This window comes from Phacochoerus africanus, chromosome 15 (genome assembly GCF_016906955.1).
Source record: "Phacochoerus africanus isolate WHEZ1 chromosome 15, ROS_Pafr_v1, whole genome shotgun sequence".
NCBI lineage: Eukaryota > Metazoa > Chordata > Mammalia > Artiodactyla > Suidae > Phacochoerus > Phacochoerus africanus.
The window spans coordinates 132049775-132069634 of record NC_062558.1 but is presented as its reverse complement, the minus strand read 5'-3'; the positions used below and the strand labels follow the sequence as shown (position 1 = coordinate 132069634).

Genomic DNA, 19860 nt, shown 5'->3' with positions numbered 1-19860 from the left:
GGATGTGTGAAAAATATTAGTTGAACGTATGGATGCAAGGACAGAAAGATGTTAACTGCTGCTGTCAACAGAGCTGTCTAGCTTCCATTTAATTCAGGCCAGAGCCAGCTTCCTCTCTAACTTTTTCAAAGAGGAGGGAGCTCAGTTCATCATCAAGCTGAGGTCTGAAAAAAATGCCTTGAGTGTGGCATGTGGAAATTCCCAGGCCAGGGATCAAACCCATGCCACAACAGTGACCCAAGCACTGCAGTGACCACACTAGATCCTTACCCTGCTGCACCACAGGGGAACTCCAAAATTTTAGTGGTTTTTTTGGTGGTGGTTGTTGTTTTTGTTTTTTTAGGGCTGTACCTGAAGCATCTGGAAGTTTCCAGGCTAAGGGGTGAATCGGAGCTGCAGCTGCTGGCCTAACCCACAGCCACAGCGACTTGGGATCTGAGCCGCATCTGTAATCTACACCACATTTCATGACAATGCTGGATCCTTAACCCACTAAGTGAGGCCAGGGATCGAACCCAAGTCCTCATAGATACTAGTCGGGTTCCTTACTGCTGAGCTACAACAAGAATTCCCCCAAATTTCAGTGTTTTTTTAAAAACCGCTTGGAATTGTCAATATCTTATGACAGTCACAGATTTTCCCTGATTCCAAAAGCACACACACAAGCAGCAAAATCACCTCCATAAGCTCTCGCTACCCATGGACCACAACGAGAGGTCTAGGTCTCATGCAAGGAGCAAAGGCCTGTACCCACTGTTCCAGAGAGGAGTCAAGGCAGACGGTCACAGACCCAAGAAGACACTGCAGGCAATGTGCCCTGTCCAGCCAGCTGTGAGGATGCCTGGGAGAAGAGGCAGGGTCTGGTCAGCCCCCGAGGAGAGAGACCCTAGCATGTGGCCAAGCTTAGACAACCTGGGAGCTGGAAGCAGGGAGCTGAGGAATGCAGGTTCTGGGGCCAGGGGTCAAAACATGCAAGAGAACACTGGACCTTTTCCTGATTCCTGTGAAGCAGGCAGCAGGAGAGCAGGTGGCCAGGGGGCAGGCCAAGGGCTGGAGGGAGGAGGGTCCTGGCAATAAAAGAAGGACAGAAAAGCTGCTCCTGATGAAGACATGACCCAACTTCCAAACACCTCTTCCCACTGGGAATGGGCCCCCATCAGGCAAAAGTCCTGATAGGAAACCAACCCCTGTCATGCCCTCAGGAGCTTAAACCCAAGGATGCTGGTCCAGAGCCACACGTTTTCAATGTCACAGAGGGCCCACTGGACACAAGCAGTCAGTGAGGGACCAGAGGGACTGTACCCAGCCAACCAGAGAACAACTGCCTTCTCTCCTTTTTCTCCCCCCGAGACTTGCTCTCCGTAAGCAAAAATGACGTGCATTTCCTTTTCTTTTCTTTTGACTTGCTTTCTAGGGACAGCATAAATAAACAATTAAAAGGGAGAGTGGAGTTCCCGTCCGTGGCGCAGTGGAAATGAACCCAACTAGGAACTATGAGGTTGTGGGTTCGATCCCTGGCCTCGCTCAGTGGGGTAAGGATCCAGCGTTGGCGTGAGCTATGGTGTAGGTCGCAGAAGCAGCTCGGATCTGGTGTTGCTGTGGCTGTGGTGTGGGCCGGCAGCTGTAGCTCTGATTCGACCCCTGGCCTGGGAACCTCCATACGCCATAGGTGTGGCCCTAAAAAGACAAGAGACGAAAAAAGGGGAGGGGGGTGACAGAACAAGGGAGGATGGACCAAAAGGAAGCCTAAATAACCAGGTTCCAAATAAAAGAGATCTGAGAGCTGTCTTGGGGCTCAGCAGGCTAAGGATCTGGTGTTATTACTGCTGCGGCTCTGGTTACAGCTGTGGTGCAGGTTTGATTCCTCGTCCAGGAACTTGCCGAAAGCAGGGCCAAAAAACCCAAAAAAAACCCCACCGCCAATAAAAGAGATCTGCATTGACAAGCACACCTCGTTCCAGTTTTAAAAAATAACAAAAATAAGCTTACACTTTTTCAGCTATTTGACTATGATTTCTTGGTATTATTTTTTGTATCTATCCTGATTAGCTGAACTTTTTGTATTTCTACTTAGTATTGAAATCAAGTTTGAAAATTAAAAAACTTAATTTCCAATTTTCTTTTTTCAAAAAAAAAAAACCCCAGAAAATAAGCAACAGGAGGTGTTAGGCATTCTACCTCCGCTAATTAAATCCCTTTAATCATAACAAGGTGAACAATATTAGCATGACTTTCCATTTGCACTGCACTTCGCAGTTTGCCAAGGATTTCCATGCACATGATTTCACTTGCCCCCATGGCTCTGTGAGCCAGGGGGGGCAGGGGAGGTGTCCCCAGTGCTAATAAGATGGCAATGGTGGCTCAGAGGCTGTGAGGGACTTGCTCAAGCTCACAGTGCTGGTAAGGGTGAGACAGGGATTCAAATACGGAATCTCTGCCTCGAAATTCAGAGCTTCCTCTACACTGCCTTTCTGCAGCCCAGGGGGAAAAAGCATCTTGGGAACTTTGCTGTCTTTTTCTTGGCAACCCTGAACACACTTTCTAAGTGACCCACTCAAACCTCACACCAGAGTGGACCAACTCGGACGAGAAGGGGGGTGGCAGCTGATACCCAGTGTATCCGAAATGAAACCCCCATCACACAGATCACTGTCCTGGAGTTCCTCGAGAATTTCGTCTGCCCCCCCCCACACTCTATTTTTAGAGGCACTTTCTCACAAACTTGTTTCCCCAGAGCTTCCTTTTCATATCTTCATCTCTCCCCAATAATTTCATAATCCTTGGGCTGTTTGGTCACCTCAGTGAATTGCTGTGAAAACGATTACAGAGGTTATAAACAAAGGACTGTGACCTCAGTGGGGGAGGAGGAGGAGACAAAATCCAGCCACCCAGACAGATGTCACAGAGCATAGCAGGAGAGAGCAGGGCACCCAGTCCTCCTTAGATCTGCTGCTCCCACGGGGACTAGTCAGCCACTCTACCACCAGCTTCCTAAACCATCTCCTGAGTGTGTAGAAGGTGCCAGAGCTTGCTAAACTCAAATCACAGTGAATTCAAGAACCATTTGCTTTTGGCTGCGGAATGGAGTCTCAGGAGAACACACACACACACACACACACACACACACACACACACACACACACGCTCTTGACACCCACCTTCAGTCTCTTCCAGCCTCAGGCAAACCTGAAGCCTGAGGGAGCCCACAGACCCCACCTCTCATTTTCCCAATTAGAAATCACCTCTGGGAGTTCTCGTTTTGGCTCCGTGGTAACGAATCTGACTGTATCCATGAGGTTGCAGGTTCAATCCCTGGCCTTGCTCAGTGGGTTAAGGATCCTACCCTGCTGTGAGCTGTGGTGTTGGTCATAGAAGCAGCTCAGATCTCGAGTTGCTGTGGCTGTGGTGTAGACTGGCAGCTCCAACACAACCCCTAGCCTGGAAACTTTCATACCACAGGTACAGCCCTAAAAAAAGCAAAAAAAAAAAAAAAGAATTGGCCTCTCCCAACTGCTCAAACCCCTTGCAGTGTCCTCTACAGAAGGTGCTACTGGCATCTGGGGTGAGGCAGTTCTTGGTTGTGCAGGACTGTCCCACCCATGCATAGCATCTCGGGCTCTTACCATAGTGACCCCTCTAGTCACCGGGACAACTAAAAAAATATGAAAAAGAAAAAAATATATATATGTATAACTGAGTTCTTTGCTGTACAGCAGAAATTAACACGACATTATAAATCAACTATACTTCAATAAAATTTTTTTAAAAAACAAACACACTCGTGCATGTCCAGAAATCCCCTCCTGGGATACTCTCCTCACTGCAAAGTCTGCACAATGTGTGTAGGCTCAGGTCGAGTGCACTTGCACACACACACACACACACACACACACACACACACACACACGCTCCTTCCCGAAAGCAGGGGTGGTCTTATCTACTTCAGCCACCATTTACTCCCAACCCTCCCCCCATCACTCTTGTAGAGGGGTGCCACAAACCCCAGCAGAGCACTCTCTGTCTCCATAGAAATGACAAATGTAAATAACAAGGATACAAAATGAAATGAAACCCAAGCCACTGCCTGATTCAGCCGCCAGGCCAGGTGTCTGAGGTCCTGGGTTTGAGTCCCTCCTTTCCATGTGGCCTCAGCCAAGACCCTGGACGTCTCTGAGTCTCCCTTTCCACATCCGTAAAATGAAACCTTGATCTTTTTCTTTTCAGCTGAAATATTCTAAGGGCCCAGGCTTAGAGAGAGGAAAGGGGTGGAGGTGAACAGAGGGACCAGAGGCCAGCTCTGTCTAGCTCTCCCGAGGGGCCCACCGGCACCGTGGACCTCCATCAGTGGGAATGCCATGGTGCCAGGCCTACCTGAGACTGGGGAATTAACTTCTGAGAAGGGACCAGTGACAATGCAGGAGCCAAAGAGGAGGCTCTGGGTAGCTGAGAGCTGGCTGCGTTATCTCCGCAAGGAGGGCAGTCCCTGACCTATTTCCCGCTCCAACTCGCCTCAGAGGAGAATGCCCAAGCCCTGGGCACAGCCTGCAAGGAGCCCCATGGGAATTCACCCCCTTCCACACTCCTGCCCAGCACAACTGGCCCCATTATCTGGGGGGAGCTCCCAGCTCCACCTCAGAACAGGAAAGCCAACCGCTCCAGGAGGTCCCTCATGTCACAACTGCCAATAAAACTCTCCCTCTGAGTTCCATCACCTGTCCAAATGGGCCCCCTAAAAACACGAGCGAAGACTAACTTTGAAATACATAAGTGAATCTGGATGGATGAAAACCACGATGAAATTTAGCCTCAAGACAAGACCCCAGACACAGTCATTCCCAGTTATAATGAAGACAGCTTTTGAAATATGGCCTCAGTAGGGGATCCTAGAGAAACAGGAACAGAATTCTGTACCTGATAACAGAGCTGCACCTTACTCTGCCCTTAAACAGGTAGAAAATTGCACTAGAACCCTTACTTCTCCATGAAATATGAGAGAAGGGGCTTGGGACAGTCACGTGTGCATATGCATGGCACACTCACCCCCACACCAACCAGGCCCCCAGCTGCCCTTCCCGAGGGTCGGCTTCTATTTCCACCGCCCCAGTCCAACTCGGAGACGCATTTTCAGTTTCTATTTCCGTTGTACCTCAACCCACTCCCACGTTTTCCTGTCCTGGCATTTGACAGAGGCAAAAGATAACAGTAATAATATCACGGTGAGGACGATGCCATTTTAAGGAAAGACAAGCCCTGCGGAGGACCACAAAGGTTGCAAGCACACCATGCAACAGCTTTGCTGCAGAAAGCTCTCGGGACCCGCGCATGAGTCACTACGTTTGAAGTCGCATTTCCAGGACGTCCGTCCGAAGGCAGAGGAAGACCCGGCCCCGAGGCCTCGGGAGCCAAGGACGCCAAGGGGAAGCAAAGGCGGGTCACGTGGCGCGCCCGAGCGCTGAAGTGCGCTCGCCCGGGTGACGTAACTATTTGAGAATTTAAAAGTCCCAAACTCGGAGAAAATCCAGCGCAGTTTTATGGCTAATGCACCCGCCGCTGTGGCCCACCAGGGGAGCGCCCGCGCTACCGGGTGGGACCACACCAGCTCGGAATGAGCCCAGCGGGGATGGCGCAGGGCTGGGTCCTGGGCGGCGACCCCAACCACGGATGGTGACACTGATCACAGGCACAAACCTCGGCTGCGGGCGGGGACCTCCACCGTGGGCGGGATCTCAGCCACGGGCGTGCTCCCGGACCTCTGGTGCGGATCCCAACCCGCCTCACCCGACGGAGCTTCCCCGGCAGAGAGACACACTTCTCCGCCAGCAGGGGACACAAATGTGTCTTCAGCACTTTCCTCCCCTCAACCAGTCCCTGCTGGGGAAAGAAGAAATGAGCTTCGGCTACTTCTAGCACGCCTTTGTCTGGAGGCCAAGGTCCTGGGGACGCGGGTCTCCGCCTCGACCCCGGGCACTCGCCCTCCCGCTTGCCCTTGGCCGCGGCGCACTTACCAGCCGGGGGCGATCGTGAATGTCCCGCATGGACCCGCCTTCCTTCGGGGACGCAGCTGCCCAAGAGCCCCCGAGAGGCTGCGGTTTCCGAGCCCGGTGGCGGCGCGGCGCGCGAAGTCTCTCTCCACCGCCGGGCCCAGCCCGGGGACGCAAACTTTCCCGGGGCAACGGCGCGAGGCGGGCGCGGGGCGGCGAGGCTCCCCGGAGGGCTCGGGCCAAGTTGCTGCACAAAAGGCCAATGAGTGGGAGCGCGGCGGCGGCCGGGCCAGGCTCCTCCCCCAGCCCTGGGCGCTCCGGGCCGGCCAGCGCGCAGCCAGCTGCTCGCGCAGGGCGCCCGCCGCGCTCTCCTCCCGGGCCAGGAATGCGCGGGGCCGGCCGCGGCGCGCCCAGGCCACCGAGGGGCCCACGCGGCGGCGCGCCCACTCGCCCCGAGGCCGCAGCGCGCGCCGGGGACAGAGCGACCGACGGACGGAGCCGCGGCTCCCGAATGCACGGGCGACTTCCTCCAGGAGTCTCTGAGTCATGACAACTTGTTACACTTCGGAGTTTTTCCACGGCGCTTTCCACTACTCATGGCAGCGCAGGACGGGCACCGGCGTGTGAACTGGCCGAGAAGGCCAAATACAGGCCGGGGGCCCCAACTCTGCAGTCCACGCCCGCTTCCTCCGCCTCTGCCCGAGGTGAAGGGGTGGGGTCGGAGGAGGTGAAGAGGGGATGCCGGCCCGCTGCCCTGCAGAGCCCCAGCAAGAACTGCGGATGCCTGGCTTGTTCCTGGAGCCCAATCCTGGCCTGCCGTCTTCACCTGCCTATCCTAACGCTGCTTAACCACGGATCCTCAGAGCGCCCTGCACTCTGCAGCTGGCAAAACCTGTTGCCAAGCCTTCTCCTGGGCTGATGTACCCTTTAAAACGGACGGAAGCGAAACCCCATCCCCTTCCCGCGGCCATATTTCCAAAAAGCACATGGGTTTCTATTTGCGAGTTGTGGGTTTGGTCTTGTTTTTTCCCTTATTGCACCCCAAATCTACTCCTTCACTAACAGAGACCTCTCCCCCAGAGTGGCACTTACCTGCCCGCACCACTGAAACGAATCACTTCTCTGGAAATTTCTGTATCTAGGCCCCAAATGGAGAAGAGCCTGAGGCTCTATGTGGACGCCAGTCTTCCTATTTTAAGTTTAGTGTCAAGAAGGCATTGCTGTATTTTATATCCACTGGGACCAAAGGGCATGAGACTCACAAATGACTCAAGTCTTCCTTTCCTCCTCTTAAAGACACAGATGCCCAAGGCTTTATGGCCCCAAATGAGAATACTCTGTAGAATAAAGAGACTTTTGTCGCCTTCCACTATTGTTTTTGTTTTTTTTCTTAATCACCATGCTTCTGGGAGTGACACTTCTGATGGAAATGTAAATAGATTCCTTCTTCACGTGCTCATCCTGGGCTCAACGGCATAGTATCAAAGCACCCATTTGACAAGTGTGACAAATAGGCTAATGTCTTCAAATGTACACCATCAGCTATTGGAGAAGTGAGAGTTGGAGTGCCCAGTCTTCTGTGTCCTGCTGCCCTCATTCCAGGTCATACCCACTTACAGTAAAAACATGCCCACTCCTTGCAAGGTTGAGCATGCCACTTAGGCAAAGAGCCAAGATGAATTTGGGATACCATTCCTTTCAAGTACAACAGCCCCTCCCTAGTTGTCAGATGGATATCCTTCGTGATACGGGAAGGGACCACTATGCTTTGAAACCTATTGGTGTGGCCGGCAGAATGCTGCCCCCTCAGGATGTCCACAAAGATGACTGAATATATTAATGGACAGGCCAAAGGGGAATTAAGGTTGCTAAGTATTTGACCATAAAATAGGGAGATTATTGCGGATTATGCTGGTAGGCCCAGTATAATCACAAAGGTCCTTAGACGTGGAAGAGGGAAGACGAAAGTAGGAGAAAAAGAAGTGACACGGGAAGCAGAGTCAGAGAGATTTGAAGATGCTGTGTTGCTGGCTTTGAAGATGGAGGAAGGATACCACGAGCCGATAAATGCGGGCAGCCTCCATAAGCTGGAAAAGCAGGGAGACAGATTTTTTTTTCCTGGGGCTTCCAGAAAGGAACATAGCCCTGCTGATTTTAGCCCACTGAGCCCCATGTGAGATATTTTATCTTCAGAACTGGGAGAAAATAAACTTGTATTGTCTTAAGTCGTGAATTTTGTGGCCATTTATTACAGCAGCAAGAGGAAACTAATACAGTACGTATCCGATTATTACTGTGATTTAATCTCCTCTTTGAAGAATTTTATGAAAGCATCCAGAGTCTAAGACCATTTGTTGCAGGAGAAGCACTCCGGCAAAGAAAGGCTTGATGCCAGGACCTCTCCGAGGTATCATCCAGCTCAGAGCAGTGCAATGATATTTAGGAGCTAACCTGGACAAAGCTATGATCCAGTGTAGGACATACTCATTAGAAGGCGAAGTCCAGGGCTCTCAACATCATAGGGGCTTGATATTCAAATTGCACGGCATGTGATAGGGATACATGCATACCAGAAAGTCTCAGCCAACCCACACAGCCCTGGTCCTAGCGTAGCCAGAAAGGTTGCCCTGACAGTAAACTTGAAAGCTGTAGTAAATGTGCATTGTCTGTCTCCTCTGCTTCAGGTCAGGGCAACAACACGATACCCTCTTTATCTTCAGCTTCTGCATCCACCGAGTCAACAAACTGCAGATCAAAAATATTTGGGGGAGTTCCCATCGTGGCGCAGTGGTTAATGAATCCGACTAGGAACCATGAGGTTGCGGGTTCGGTCCCTGCCCTTGCTCAGTGGGTTAAGGATCCGGCGTTGCCGTGAGCTGTGGTGTAGGTTGCAGACGCGGCTCGGATCCAGCGTTGCTGTGGCTCTGGCGTAGGCTGGTGGCTACAGCTCCGATTCAACCCCTAGCCTGGGAACCTCCATATGCCGTGGGAGCAGTCCAAGAAATAGCAACAACAACAACAACAAAAGACAAAAAAAGACAAAAAAATAATAATAAAAATTAAAAAAATAAAAATAAAAAAATATATTTGGGGAAAAAATTCCAGAAAGTTCCAAAAAGCAAAACTTAAATGTACTGTGTGCAGGCAACTATTTACATAATATTTACATTGTATTAGGTCTGATAAATAATCTAGAGATGATTTAAAGTAAATGGGAGAATGTGTGTAGGTAATACTCGAATACCATGCCATTTTATATGACACTTGAGCATCCTTGGATTTTGGTGTCGTGGAATCAATCCCTCACGGATACTGAGAGGTGACTGCAATGGTACAGAAGAGGACAGGCACCTGCTTATGCCCTTTGTCTTGAGTTACCTGCAATCTACAGAAAAAGACTGAATCACAGGCAGCAAAGATGTGCCTTAATAATTGCATCCATGACTGAGTCTTTACATCCTAAGAATTTCTTGGTTCTCGGTACAAGGTCAAGTCCTCTACAGAAATTCAGTTAGTGTTTTCGGCCCAGTGCAACAGGTGTTAAATGATCTTCTCCAGAGTCCTAGCTTTCTGGAGTTCTCTTAAAGGCTAACTGGGAGGCACCTGCAGCTGGAGCTGTTTCTCTTAAATCTGTCCTATCTTTGGGTTCCACATAAGATTTTGTGTGCAGAAAAGGTTCATCTGGAGGGAAAGGGAAAAAAAGAAAACATGCATACACTGCTTTTTAGAAAAGAACTTGTGTTGTTGGAATCCTGGAATCCAACCTAAGACCCAGAGAAGGAGAGTGACACACCCAAGGTCAAAGTCCCCATAATGACAGAGCAGGTATCAGGAAAGATTTTTTTAAAAAAACTTAAGTATAATGAACTTTATTATATTAACCTGTTATCAAGTCATGGCCAATTCTGCTGTATTCACATGCTCACTTCCTCTCTGCTACCCAGATTATTTTAAAGCGAATCCCAGCCATCATCATTGTATCAGGTAATATTTCTGTTTGAATCTCCAAAAGGCAAGGACAAGGAAGGGAAATTTTGGAGCTTGAATCTATATTCTCCTTGCTCCCTCAGCCTGCCCTCAAGAGGACCAGCCCTGCTGACGAATCATCTATAACCTGTGAATATTAGCAGGCAACAGCCACAAACACCAGACTCATGGGTTTAAACTTAAAGCATGTAAGACTCCCTGAGATTCTGGTTCAGGAGGTTAGGAAGGGGCTCAGGAATGTGCAGTTTAACAAACATATTCTGGATAATTCTATGGAGATGTTTTCCAAACCACATGGGGAGAAATTCTGAATCTGAACTTTTGTGTCAGGCGTGGATGGTTGCCTCCAAAACTGATGTTCCCTCTCCTGTTTACTTATTAATGCTCCAATAATTAGTTTAGGTATGGTCATGTGACACACCCTTAGCCAATGAAATAGAAAGTCAGCTGTGCTTCTGGAGACATGCTCCTTACTCCTTAGAGGAGGTAAAAGGCCACAGTTCTTGTGTCCTTCATTCAGCCTTTGTCTTCCTGCTCTGACATTGCCATTTGTGGTCTGATGCTTGGAGCTGCTGCAGCCAGCTTGAAACAATGAACGTGAACAGCAACCAACACTCTAAATTCGGGCGGAGAAGAAGATGAAAAGGCTAATGAATGACGCAGCCTTGGAAGTGCCCTGCCTCTGGACTTCCTGTGGGAGAGATGATGGACCTCGTATTGTTGTTTTCTTGTATTGGGTTGTCTGTTACTTGCAACCAAAAGCATCCTGAAAAGGCTGTCAACTATAAGGCTGAGAAGCACTCATTTGGTCCATACTAGACCTAAGGCTACAGAAAAGAATGAAAACCACAAAGCAAATCAAAGACCCTTTGCCAAGAGTGTCTTCAAGAAAACAAAAGGCAAATCAGTGCCTAGGAAATACCCCCGCCCTGTCCACCAAGCAATGCTTTGCTATGTGTTTGCAGCTTCCTTTAACACTCCGTTGTGGCAACAACATTTTGCTTTGGCTGAGAAATGATAAGCCACTTGAAAAACGGGAAGCCAAGCTGGAAACCTGTGCCCATATTTGCCAGATACATAAATAACCACAAACTCATCTAATAGTCACTGGGCCTGGTTCCAAGTGCCCGTGGGTGTGTAAAAGTGTGTAAGACAGGACCCAGCCTGGACAGACAGACTCATGCCGGAGAGGCAAGAAGCAGAAGTACGGACCAAGAACACCAGCAGACACCAGGTACAGTCGTTGGCATTTAGAGCAGGAAGGCGCAAAGTGTCTTTATATCAGGACACTGAAAGGAAACTCCAGTCTATCCAACTCTATCCATTCTAACTATGGATAGACTGGCTTCTGCCCCACAGGACCAAGGGCGCCTCCCTGGAGCGGCAACGCCACGATTCCAGACCTGAAGAAACCTGGGAAACAAGGCCAGTGACGGGAAACGTGCCAGCTGGCTGGTTAACTGATGGGGGTATGTGATCCCGAAGGACAAAAGTCAAACTCTCCCTTGTCAAAGGACACACCAGCTCCTGCTGGGGGTGGGCATCTCACTTCTTGATGGGCACCCACGCGGGAGGCAGGCTATGCGTGTTGACGTCAGAGAATAACAGGGCTTCTGCTGAGGGCACCCGCGTGTGGCCACACCAATTCTCCTGTATTCAAGCGCTTCATTCAGTCATTCAAAACCACTTCTAGACTACCTGTTACCTTCCTGGCCCTGTGCAAAGTCAGAACCTTCATGGTCCTCTGCTCACTTCTACACATGGTTCATGGACTGGCTGCCACATGACAGAAATGTAAAAGCGACATTGCCATCAACTCTGCAAGAGGTTTGGGACGATTCTTCCACATGAGGGAACCCTTAAGGTGAGTTTTATGAGCAAGGAGGTGTTACCATAGCAAGGTTTCTAATAGGAGGGTATTTTAAATAGTTAGACATTGAAAATGTTTAGGGAAACAGACATAATTAGCACACCAAACCCCTTAACTTCACAGATATAACCTAGAATGAAACAAAAGGACTATATTGAAATAAAAATGAAACAATATAAAGAAAAATAATAAGTACATATAAGCGACATACAGATATGGTAAGAGCCTTGAAAGTGGTACATGGGTGACTTCCATCAATGGAATGCTGAGCCAAAAAAAAGGAGAAGGGAAATGGACTTGGAGATGAGAAGTAGAATGTTCCGGGTAGTGGGAATGAAACCTCTTCTTGAATATAACCAGTAACTGATTCTGATAGGAAGCATATGATTAAGTCATTCAACAAACACTTTGGGGGCACCTGTGATATGTTAGGTACTTCTAGGGGCTAGGAACTAGGAGAGAACAGAAGAGAGAAAATATTTGCCCTGGTGGAGAATATATGCTAGGTAAGTCCCAGCGGCCACCTTCATCAATTACTAAATGAGAGCCCAAGACAGTTAGGGCTGTGAGCTGTTTTAACCCTGTAATGCCGGAGTGCTGTCTCTCAAACCAGCCTGTCTCCCCAAGGGCAGAAGAGCAAGCCTTCCTCGTGCCTGCACCGCCCCCCCCCCCCCCGTGGCGCCCCGCCCGACCTCCCTGTTCCCTGAGCCCCTTTTCCAGAGCGGCAGCATCGCAGGGCTTCACCCAACCGTCAGAAACCCAAACTGATTATCCTGTCATCCACCAGCTTCGAAGGGTGACAAAAATGCCAGCCACCAGACAGCGAGCACTCTGCCATCCCCACTTAATGATCAGGTCCCAAAAACCAAAACGCCAATTGGAAAACTTTTCCAAATAACCACTCTAACATTAGCTAACGTTTGTGAGCTCTTGTCCTCAGCAGACAAAGGAGAAAGCAGACTTGGAGTGATGAGTCTCACCAAACAGAGCCAGGTTCAGGCACAGGTTGTGTGTCTGTGAATCCAAACTCCTGACCAGTCCACAGTGACAAAGGGCTAATTTCAGGTTCTTTTTATATACTGGGAACGCATCAGCAGAGGAACCCAGGGCCGGTGTCAGGCTCTGGCATGGAGTCCAGCCCTCACACGAGTAACATAAGATACTTCAAGAGTTCCCATTGTGGGAGTTCCTGTTGTGGCACAGCGGAAGCGAATCTGACTAGTACTCAGGAGGATGTGGGTTCGATCCCTGGCCTTGCTCAGTAGGTTAAGGATCCGGCATTGCTGCGGCTGTGGCGCAGGCCAGCGTCTACAACTCAGATTGGACCCCTGGCTTGGGAACCTCCATATGCCACAGGGGCGGCCCTAAAAAGACAAAAAAAAAAAAAAAAAATTCCCACTGTGGCTCAGCGGATTAAGAACTTGACTGATACCCATGAGGATGTAGGTTCAATCCCTGGCCTTGCTCAGTGGGTTAAGGACCTGGCATTGCTGCAAACTGCCATGTAGGTCACAGATGTGGCTATGGCTCCAATTTGACCCCTAGCCTAGGAATTTCCATATGCTGCAGGTACAGCCCTCAAAAGACAAAAAAAAAAAAAAAAAAAAAAGAAGAAGATTCACTTCACTAGTGACTTCTGAGGAAGGTTTTCTTCTTTCTAGAAGGAATCACTGAGCTAAGTCCTCACATTCCATGAAGAGCCATCCAAGCAGGGAGGTACATTCCTGAACTGCAACCCAGAAAAATGTAGTTGGAAGGCCAGAGAGAGGTATCGGTAGGCGGGATTTCGGCCTTCAAAAAATTCAGCTATGGCCCCCGCCCAGGCTAAGATGAAATGTCAGCCTGAACCCAAAATATATACAGAAAATGCGTGGGGGCATTTTCTGCCTCCTCCAGAATTTCTCCTCCAGAATTTCTCCTCCAGAATTTCTAGACGTGGCTTTGGAATTTTCCTTGAGTGCACACAAAGCCCACTTCACACAAGGACCTGCATTGCTTGGATGTGTACTCAGCTGAGCCTGTATTTGAACTTGACCTAGTCCTGATTTTAAGTAAGTCACTGACTAAATACAAAGCAAACTCTGCCTGCTGTACCAAAAAAAACCCACAAACAAACAAACAAACAAAAAAACACCTTCTTGGAGTTCCCTTGTAGCACAGCAGGTTAAGGATCTGGTATTACCATTGCAGTGGCTCAGGCCACTGCTGTAGCATGGGTTCAATCCCTAGCCCAGGAATTTCCACATGCTGTGAGCACAGCCAACCTCCCCCTAAACAGTCTTCCCTAGGAATCAGAGTCGGATGTCTGTGTCACATCAAGGCAGTGGTTGAAGAGAGCATCTGATGAAACAACCACTGTCTAGCAGGTTTCCAGGAACCACACCTTGAGCAGCATGGCCTAGACCAGTGGCTCTCCAGGGGCACTTTGGCCCCCCATGGGATGTTTGGCAGTATCTGGGGGCACTTTATTTTTTTGCTTTTTAGGACCACACCCGTGGCATAGGGAGGTTCCCAGGCTAGGGGTCGAATCAGAGCTATAGCTGCTGGCCTATACCACAGCCACAGCAATACTGGATCCTTAACCCACTGAGCAAGGCCAGGGATTGAACCTGGGTCCCCATGGATACTAGTAAGATTTGTTAACCACTGAGCCATGAGGGGATCTCCATCTGGGGGCATTTTTGATTGTCATGACTTGGGGGGTGCAACTGGCATCCAGTGCGGCCAAAAAGCCTACTGCGTGCAGGACTGCCCTCCCCAACAATTCCCCAGCCAGAAATGTCGACCGTGTGGAGAACCAGAGACCCTGCTGAGCACAGCTAGCCTGGACCTTCATGTCAGAGGCCCTCGGTTTGAGTAAATGAATAGAAGAATGACTGTGTGATTTATAGCTGCAATGATCTTGCTGTCATGTTCCTGAACTAACCGGGCTAATAGATTTGTGTCTCTCTTTTGAGGGAAGCACCAAACAAATAGATACACCCTCTATCTGCTGGATAAAATAAAATCAATCTACAAATAGTTGTTGCGACCCTGCTATGTGCAGCCCATTGTGTTAAGGTCTAGGACCAGCACAGATCTTAACCTCGGAGGCCTCACCCCCAAACGAAGACAGATATGCTTTGGGCGCTTGCCTGGCCAGCCCCTTGCTAACACTGTCACACAATCCTCCAGAGGTAGGTACTGACTTTATACCCATTTTACAGGTGAGGAAACTGAGCCCTCAAGTGATTAACTTGACTGAGGTCCTAACCTGAAAAAGGAATAAAACTTAAACCCAGGTTTGTCCAGCTGAAAATACCCAAGCTCTTCTGCAAAGAACGAAATCCTATACAAACCATAATATATTTGCTTAGAATATATTAAGTCAAGTTACACAGAGCTCTCAGTTATTGGGCGGGGATGGGGGGAGGGTATTCCTGGGGAGCTGGAGGGTTGACCAGTTGTTACAGGCACCACACTTGCCTGAGTCCCTATGGACTCATGAACAGGAATGTGGCTCCCTAGGAGTTTCCTGGTGGTTCAGGGGGTTAAGGATCTGGCATTGTCACTGCTGTGGCTGGGGTCGCTGCTGTGACACAGGTTTGATTCCTGGCCCTGGTTATCCGCATGCCACCAGTGAGGCAAAAAAAAAAAAAAAAAAAAAAGGATGTGGTTCCTAGAGAGAAAAGAAGTAGGGGGAGGAGTGAGGAAGGCAGCGAGGTCACCCAGGGACAAGGGTGTGTGAGTCTGGCCAGCATCTCTCAGCCACTCTGAAGTTTCTGCCTCTACTGCCTTTAAAGCCAGGCTTGCCCCCACATTTACGCATTTCTCCAATTCTTATACCAAAGGAAAAGGGGTTCAGAAAAGAAGACATCAAATGCCCTTCATTAGACTTGTAGAGCCTGTGGTTTTTGGGGACAGCTGTAGTTCCCAAATACAAAATGCAAAGGAAGTTTCTGAAAATCAAAAATGCCTTCCCCTACCCACCCCGCACCCCTGTGTGGGGCCATTTCTACAGAATCACTGCTCTCCACTGAAGATCAAATATGAATTAAAGACGAGGTATAAACAGCAACTCCACAGGGAGCCTGGTGGTTTCTAAGATAAACTTCCCATCTTGATGCAAAAACAAAACTAGACCCTGCAGTGATCAAGAGTGTCTCATGCCCCAAGGATTCGTGGCCCAACTGTTTGTAAAGAAACTTGAAACGGACTGTGGTATCCTCTGAGCGTTTCCTCCAGAAACTGCTCACACAAGACACACTGGCTAGAAGGAGATGAAACTCGAGTTTCGAGTTTTGGCACAACTCTCTCCTGAGTTGACTCTACTCAGAGACTTCCTTCCCCATCAGCAAGCACCCACTGCCCAAATCAGGGCAAATTAGAGAACCTGAGAGCGCTTGTCCAACCAGCTTCTCCTCGTGGTTTTTCCGCAATCCTACTGCAAATGCCATCGGCCACCTTCAAAGGGAAGCCAGGGTCAGCAGAGCACAGAGGCGAGCCTGCCTATGCAGCTTTCTCAAATACAACCCAAGGATGAGATTACTTTAAACCATGGTCCCCACCTCCAGAGTGGGGGCAGTGGTCAGTTCATCCCAGGTCCCCTGGGGAGGTGCTTGCTGTGTGCAAGAGAGGTAACGCCCATTGCAAAGAGGACTGGTCTTGAGGTCAGAAGCACGTTGTTCCCGATGAGTCAGATCACTGGCCCCCCTGACAAGCTGTGTGGCCTTCAGGAAGTCGCACACCCTCTCTAGGTCTCAAGCTTCTCATCTGTAAAATGAGGAGCCTCGAAGTCCTTCTGGTTCCAATATTTCACGACTGCCCATGCCTGAGCCAAGGTGACACCCAGCTCAAAAGGGGAGCGTTCCTGCTACCAGGCCTCAGGAGCCAGGGACTGCCTGCCCCAGACACCCTTCACAGGTGGCCTCGAGAGGCAATCTGACCTACACCGAGACCGCGAGCCCCAGCCTGGCACTCTCCCTTCATCCAAACTCACTCTGGCCATGCACATTTAAATGCCAGCCACTTGGTCACCTGCAAGGGGGGAGTCTCCTTTTTCAACTATAGTTCGACAGCAGCTGGCAGTCAGGCAGGGCCAGACATCTTTCAGCCCTGCCCCTTCCTCCAGCAGCTCTGGGATGGGCTAGCAGCTCAAAACATCATGCCAAGATTTGTCCCCTAAGACGCACTCAGAGCTTGCGTTCCTCACCCACACAGGCGCTCCCGCCCTCCCACAAATGTTAGGTTTCAGTCTCTGTGCAGCCACTCTTGGCAAGAGGTTAACCCCAAAGCCCTAGTCTCCCCAGAGAAGATAATTCATTCCCCGTGTGTGCCTAATGGCTTGACTTCACATCACGTATAATATTATGCCACGGGGGTGCGGGGGAGCCCACCCCCGTGGGGAGGCTGTTGGCCATGGAGTGGGAGGTAGCCTTAGAGGGTAGTGACACATTCCAAAGAATCCAGGGCAGATGCAAATGAACTTGGCACATGTCAACTCCTTGTGTCAAAGCACAAGTGTATCCCAGTCACCTGCCTTAATAATAGCATTATTAGCATACAAATGATGCTAGAAGTCATAATGGCAGTGACCATAAAAATTACCCCTGCTGTTGAAGTGCTTACTGCAAGCCAGGCAGGCCCTCTGCTAAGCTTTTTCCATACATTATTTTTGTATAATCTCCCTAAGCGCTCTGGGGTGGACCCTGGCTTTATACACATCGTACAGGTGAGAAAACGGAGGCTTAGAGTAGCTGAAGAATTTGCTCAGGGTTGAAGAGTCTGATGGAGGAACCAGACGGTGGACCTGGCCATCTGCCTCCGGAGTCCCACCTGACCTGCTTTGCTGGGACAGGAAGCCTCCAGCTGATAGCAGGTTAGGTTGAATTATTCAGCAAGGGCTCATGGCGCGCCCTCTGCACACCGAGGAGAGTACTGGGTGCTGGGTAACCCGCAGCCGTGTCTGCAAGTCTAACCTTCCCAAAGAAACACGATCGTGACTTATTCTTGGCCAGAGGCTGAGGCCGGGGCCCGCGCTCTGTAGAAACGAACACCACTGTGTGTCCGAGCCACCGTTTCTAGACAGAGGATCCAAGTTCGTGACATCCACCTCCCAATCCGCATCAGAGGACACTGAGGCCCAGGGAGGGGGACAGTCCCTTGGCCAAGGCACACAATGAGGAGACAGGAGCTGGTGAACAACCTGAGTCCCCTAGAGGGTCCTGACCCCTGGGCTGGGAGTCCACAAACCGCAAGCATCACTCACCGGCAGTGTGTCTGCCCATCCACCTGCCCACCTATGCATTCAGCCCAACCCTCTGACCAAGGGCGGGGCCGGTGCCCAGTGTCCCAGCTCCTCCCTAACCGGGGAGACCTCGGCTTCCCTTCTTAGCACCCGGCCCGGGTGCGTGGTGGCTGGGAGACTGAGCCGGCCATGGGGATGGAGCTGCCTGCAGCCCCCTGCTCCCCGACGTGCAGGGACCTTATCTATGGCTCTGCAGTAGTCCCACTCCCTGCTCTGAAGAGCTGGCTTTGTGCAGGGCACTCTGTGTCTCACTTATAATCCTGTTTAACCTTCCTTTAAGTCCCAAGAGACATCATTGGCCTGTTTATCCATGAAGAAGCTGAGGCTTGGAGAGTTGCCTGGTCACCCAGCATGGCCCACGAGTCGGGAACAGATTCGAACTCCAGGACCTGAGATCAGATTTGAACTCCAGGATCTGATGCTCTCCTGCCTCCAGCCTGAAGGCATCCTCAGCCTCACTTCTGGCCCCTCCTCCTCCCGCCCTCCACACTCACCTCTTGGGGGCCTGCCTCCCTCCACTCGGGGTGCTCCTGGCCTGAGAACTCGGCACTGTTCCGTGTCCACTGCACGCCGCTGTCCTCTCTCTGTGCTCCCTGCCCACTCCTGGGCACAGACAAACCCCTCCCTTCGATTTTTCTGCCCAAACACCCTCTGACTGCCTTGCAGAAGGAAAAGGCATTAAAAGTCTGGGTAATCAGACCTGTTCGCGGGCCCTCCCTGGAAACAGAGAAACACTTGCGCAGTCTCCCTCTGAATCAGCAGGCTGCTAAAATATTTAATGCCGTACGACTTAGCAGGCCCTGCGAAGAAAAAGGAGGCTGAGATGCAGTTAGCTGCGGCCTGCTGACCCTGCACACCCCACGGCAAGCCTCCTTCTCACCCGGCCAGCTTCTCAGGACAAGGATGGTACAGAAATGGCAACTGGCATGCGGTTTCCTGCTGTGGACCCATGTCAACTCCCTCCCAGCCCGGTGGGCACCTTGCAGGTGTGGCCAAGGGGGAGGCGTGGGCACAGAGGGCTCTAGAGTAAATGTTTGGAGTCAGTTGACTGGGTCACCCAGGCCTTCTTTTTTTTTTTTTTGGCTTTTTTTTTTTTGCCATTTCTTGGGCTGCTCCTGCAGCATATGGAGGTTCCCAGGCTAGGGGTCGAATCGGAGCTGTAGCCACCGGCCTACGCAAGAGCCACCGCAACGCGGGATCCGAGCTGCATCTGCAACCTACACCACAGCTCACGCAACGCCGGATCGTTAACCCACTGAGCAAGGGCAGGGACCGAACCCGCAACCTCATGGTTCCTAGTCGGATTTGTTAACCACTGCGCCACAACAGGAACTCCACCCGGGCCTTCTTAACCAGGTCTGGGTGTGACGTCACACTGGCTAAGCCAAGGCTGCCAGTTGGTCCAATGGTGAACCTCTTGGTTCTGGAACTGGGGAGATGCCACGTCTCCTGGTGGTCAGGGTTGCCGGGCACTCGTGCCATGAATATGCCCCAGTCTCCACTCTGGCTCCTCAGCCACCTGGCTTTCCCATGGCAGGGCTCTGGGTGGGGAGGAGCAGGCAAGGACTGTCCTAGCACTGGCTGAGCTTCACCAAGCCCCTGAGCCCTGCGAGGGCTTCATGCAGAGCCTCATGGAATCCATGCTGCTGATAGAGATGATTCAGCTGTCAGGTACACATGATGAGACTACGTCTTCAAGTTGGGCTGTCCTTTGCAGAGGCCACCACCCCATGTGG

At 50.7% G+C, this 19860-nt stretch overlaps 1 protein-coding gene across 11 annotated transcripts in view; it reads right to left on the bottom strand.

Moving 5' to 3' along the window:
- TACC2 (transforming acidic coiled-coil containing protein 2) overlaps positions 1-19860 on the bottom strand; it is a 234451-nt gene that overhangs the window by 129222 nt on the left and 85369 nt on the right. For 3 of the 11 annotated variants that reach the window (XM_047761108.1, XM_047761109.1, XM_047761110.1), the window contains exon 1: positions 6006-6544. The exons of the other annotated variants lie outside the window; for them this stretch is intronic. In XM_047761108.1, the coding sequence (XP_047617064.1) occupies positions 6006-6529 (524 nt within the window). In that variant the 5' untranslated portion in view covers positions 6530-6544. Of the gene's footprint in view, positions 1-6005; positions 6545-19860 lie in introns of those variants that run through there. 11 annotated transcript variants of the gene reach the window in all.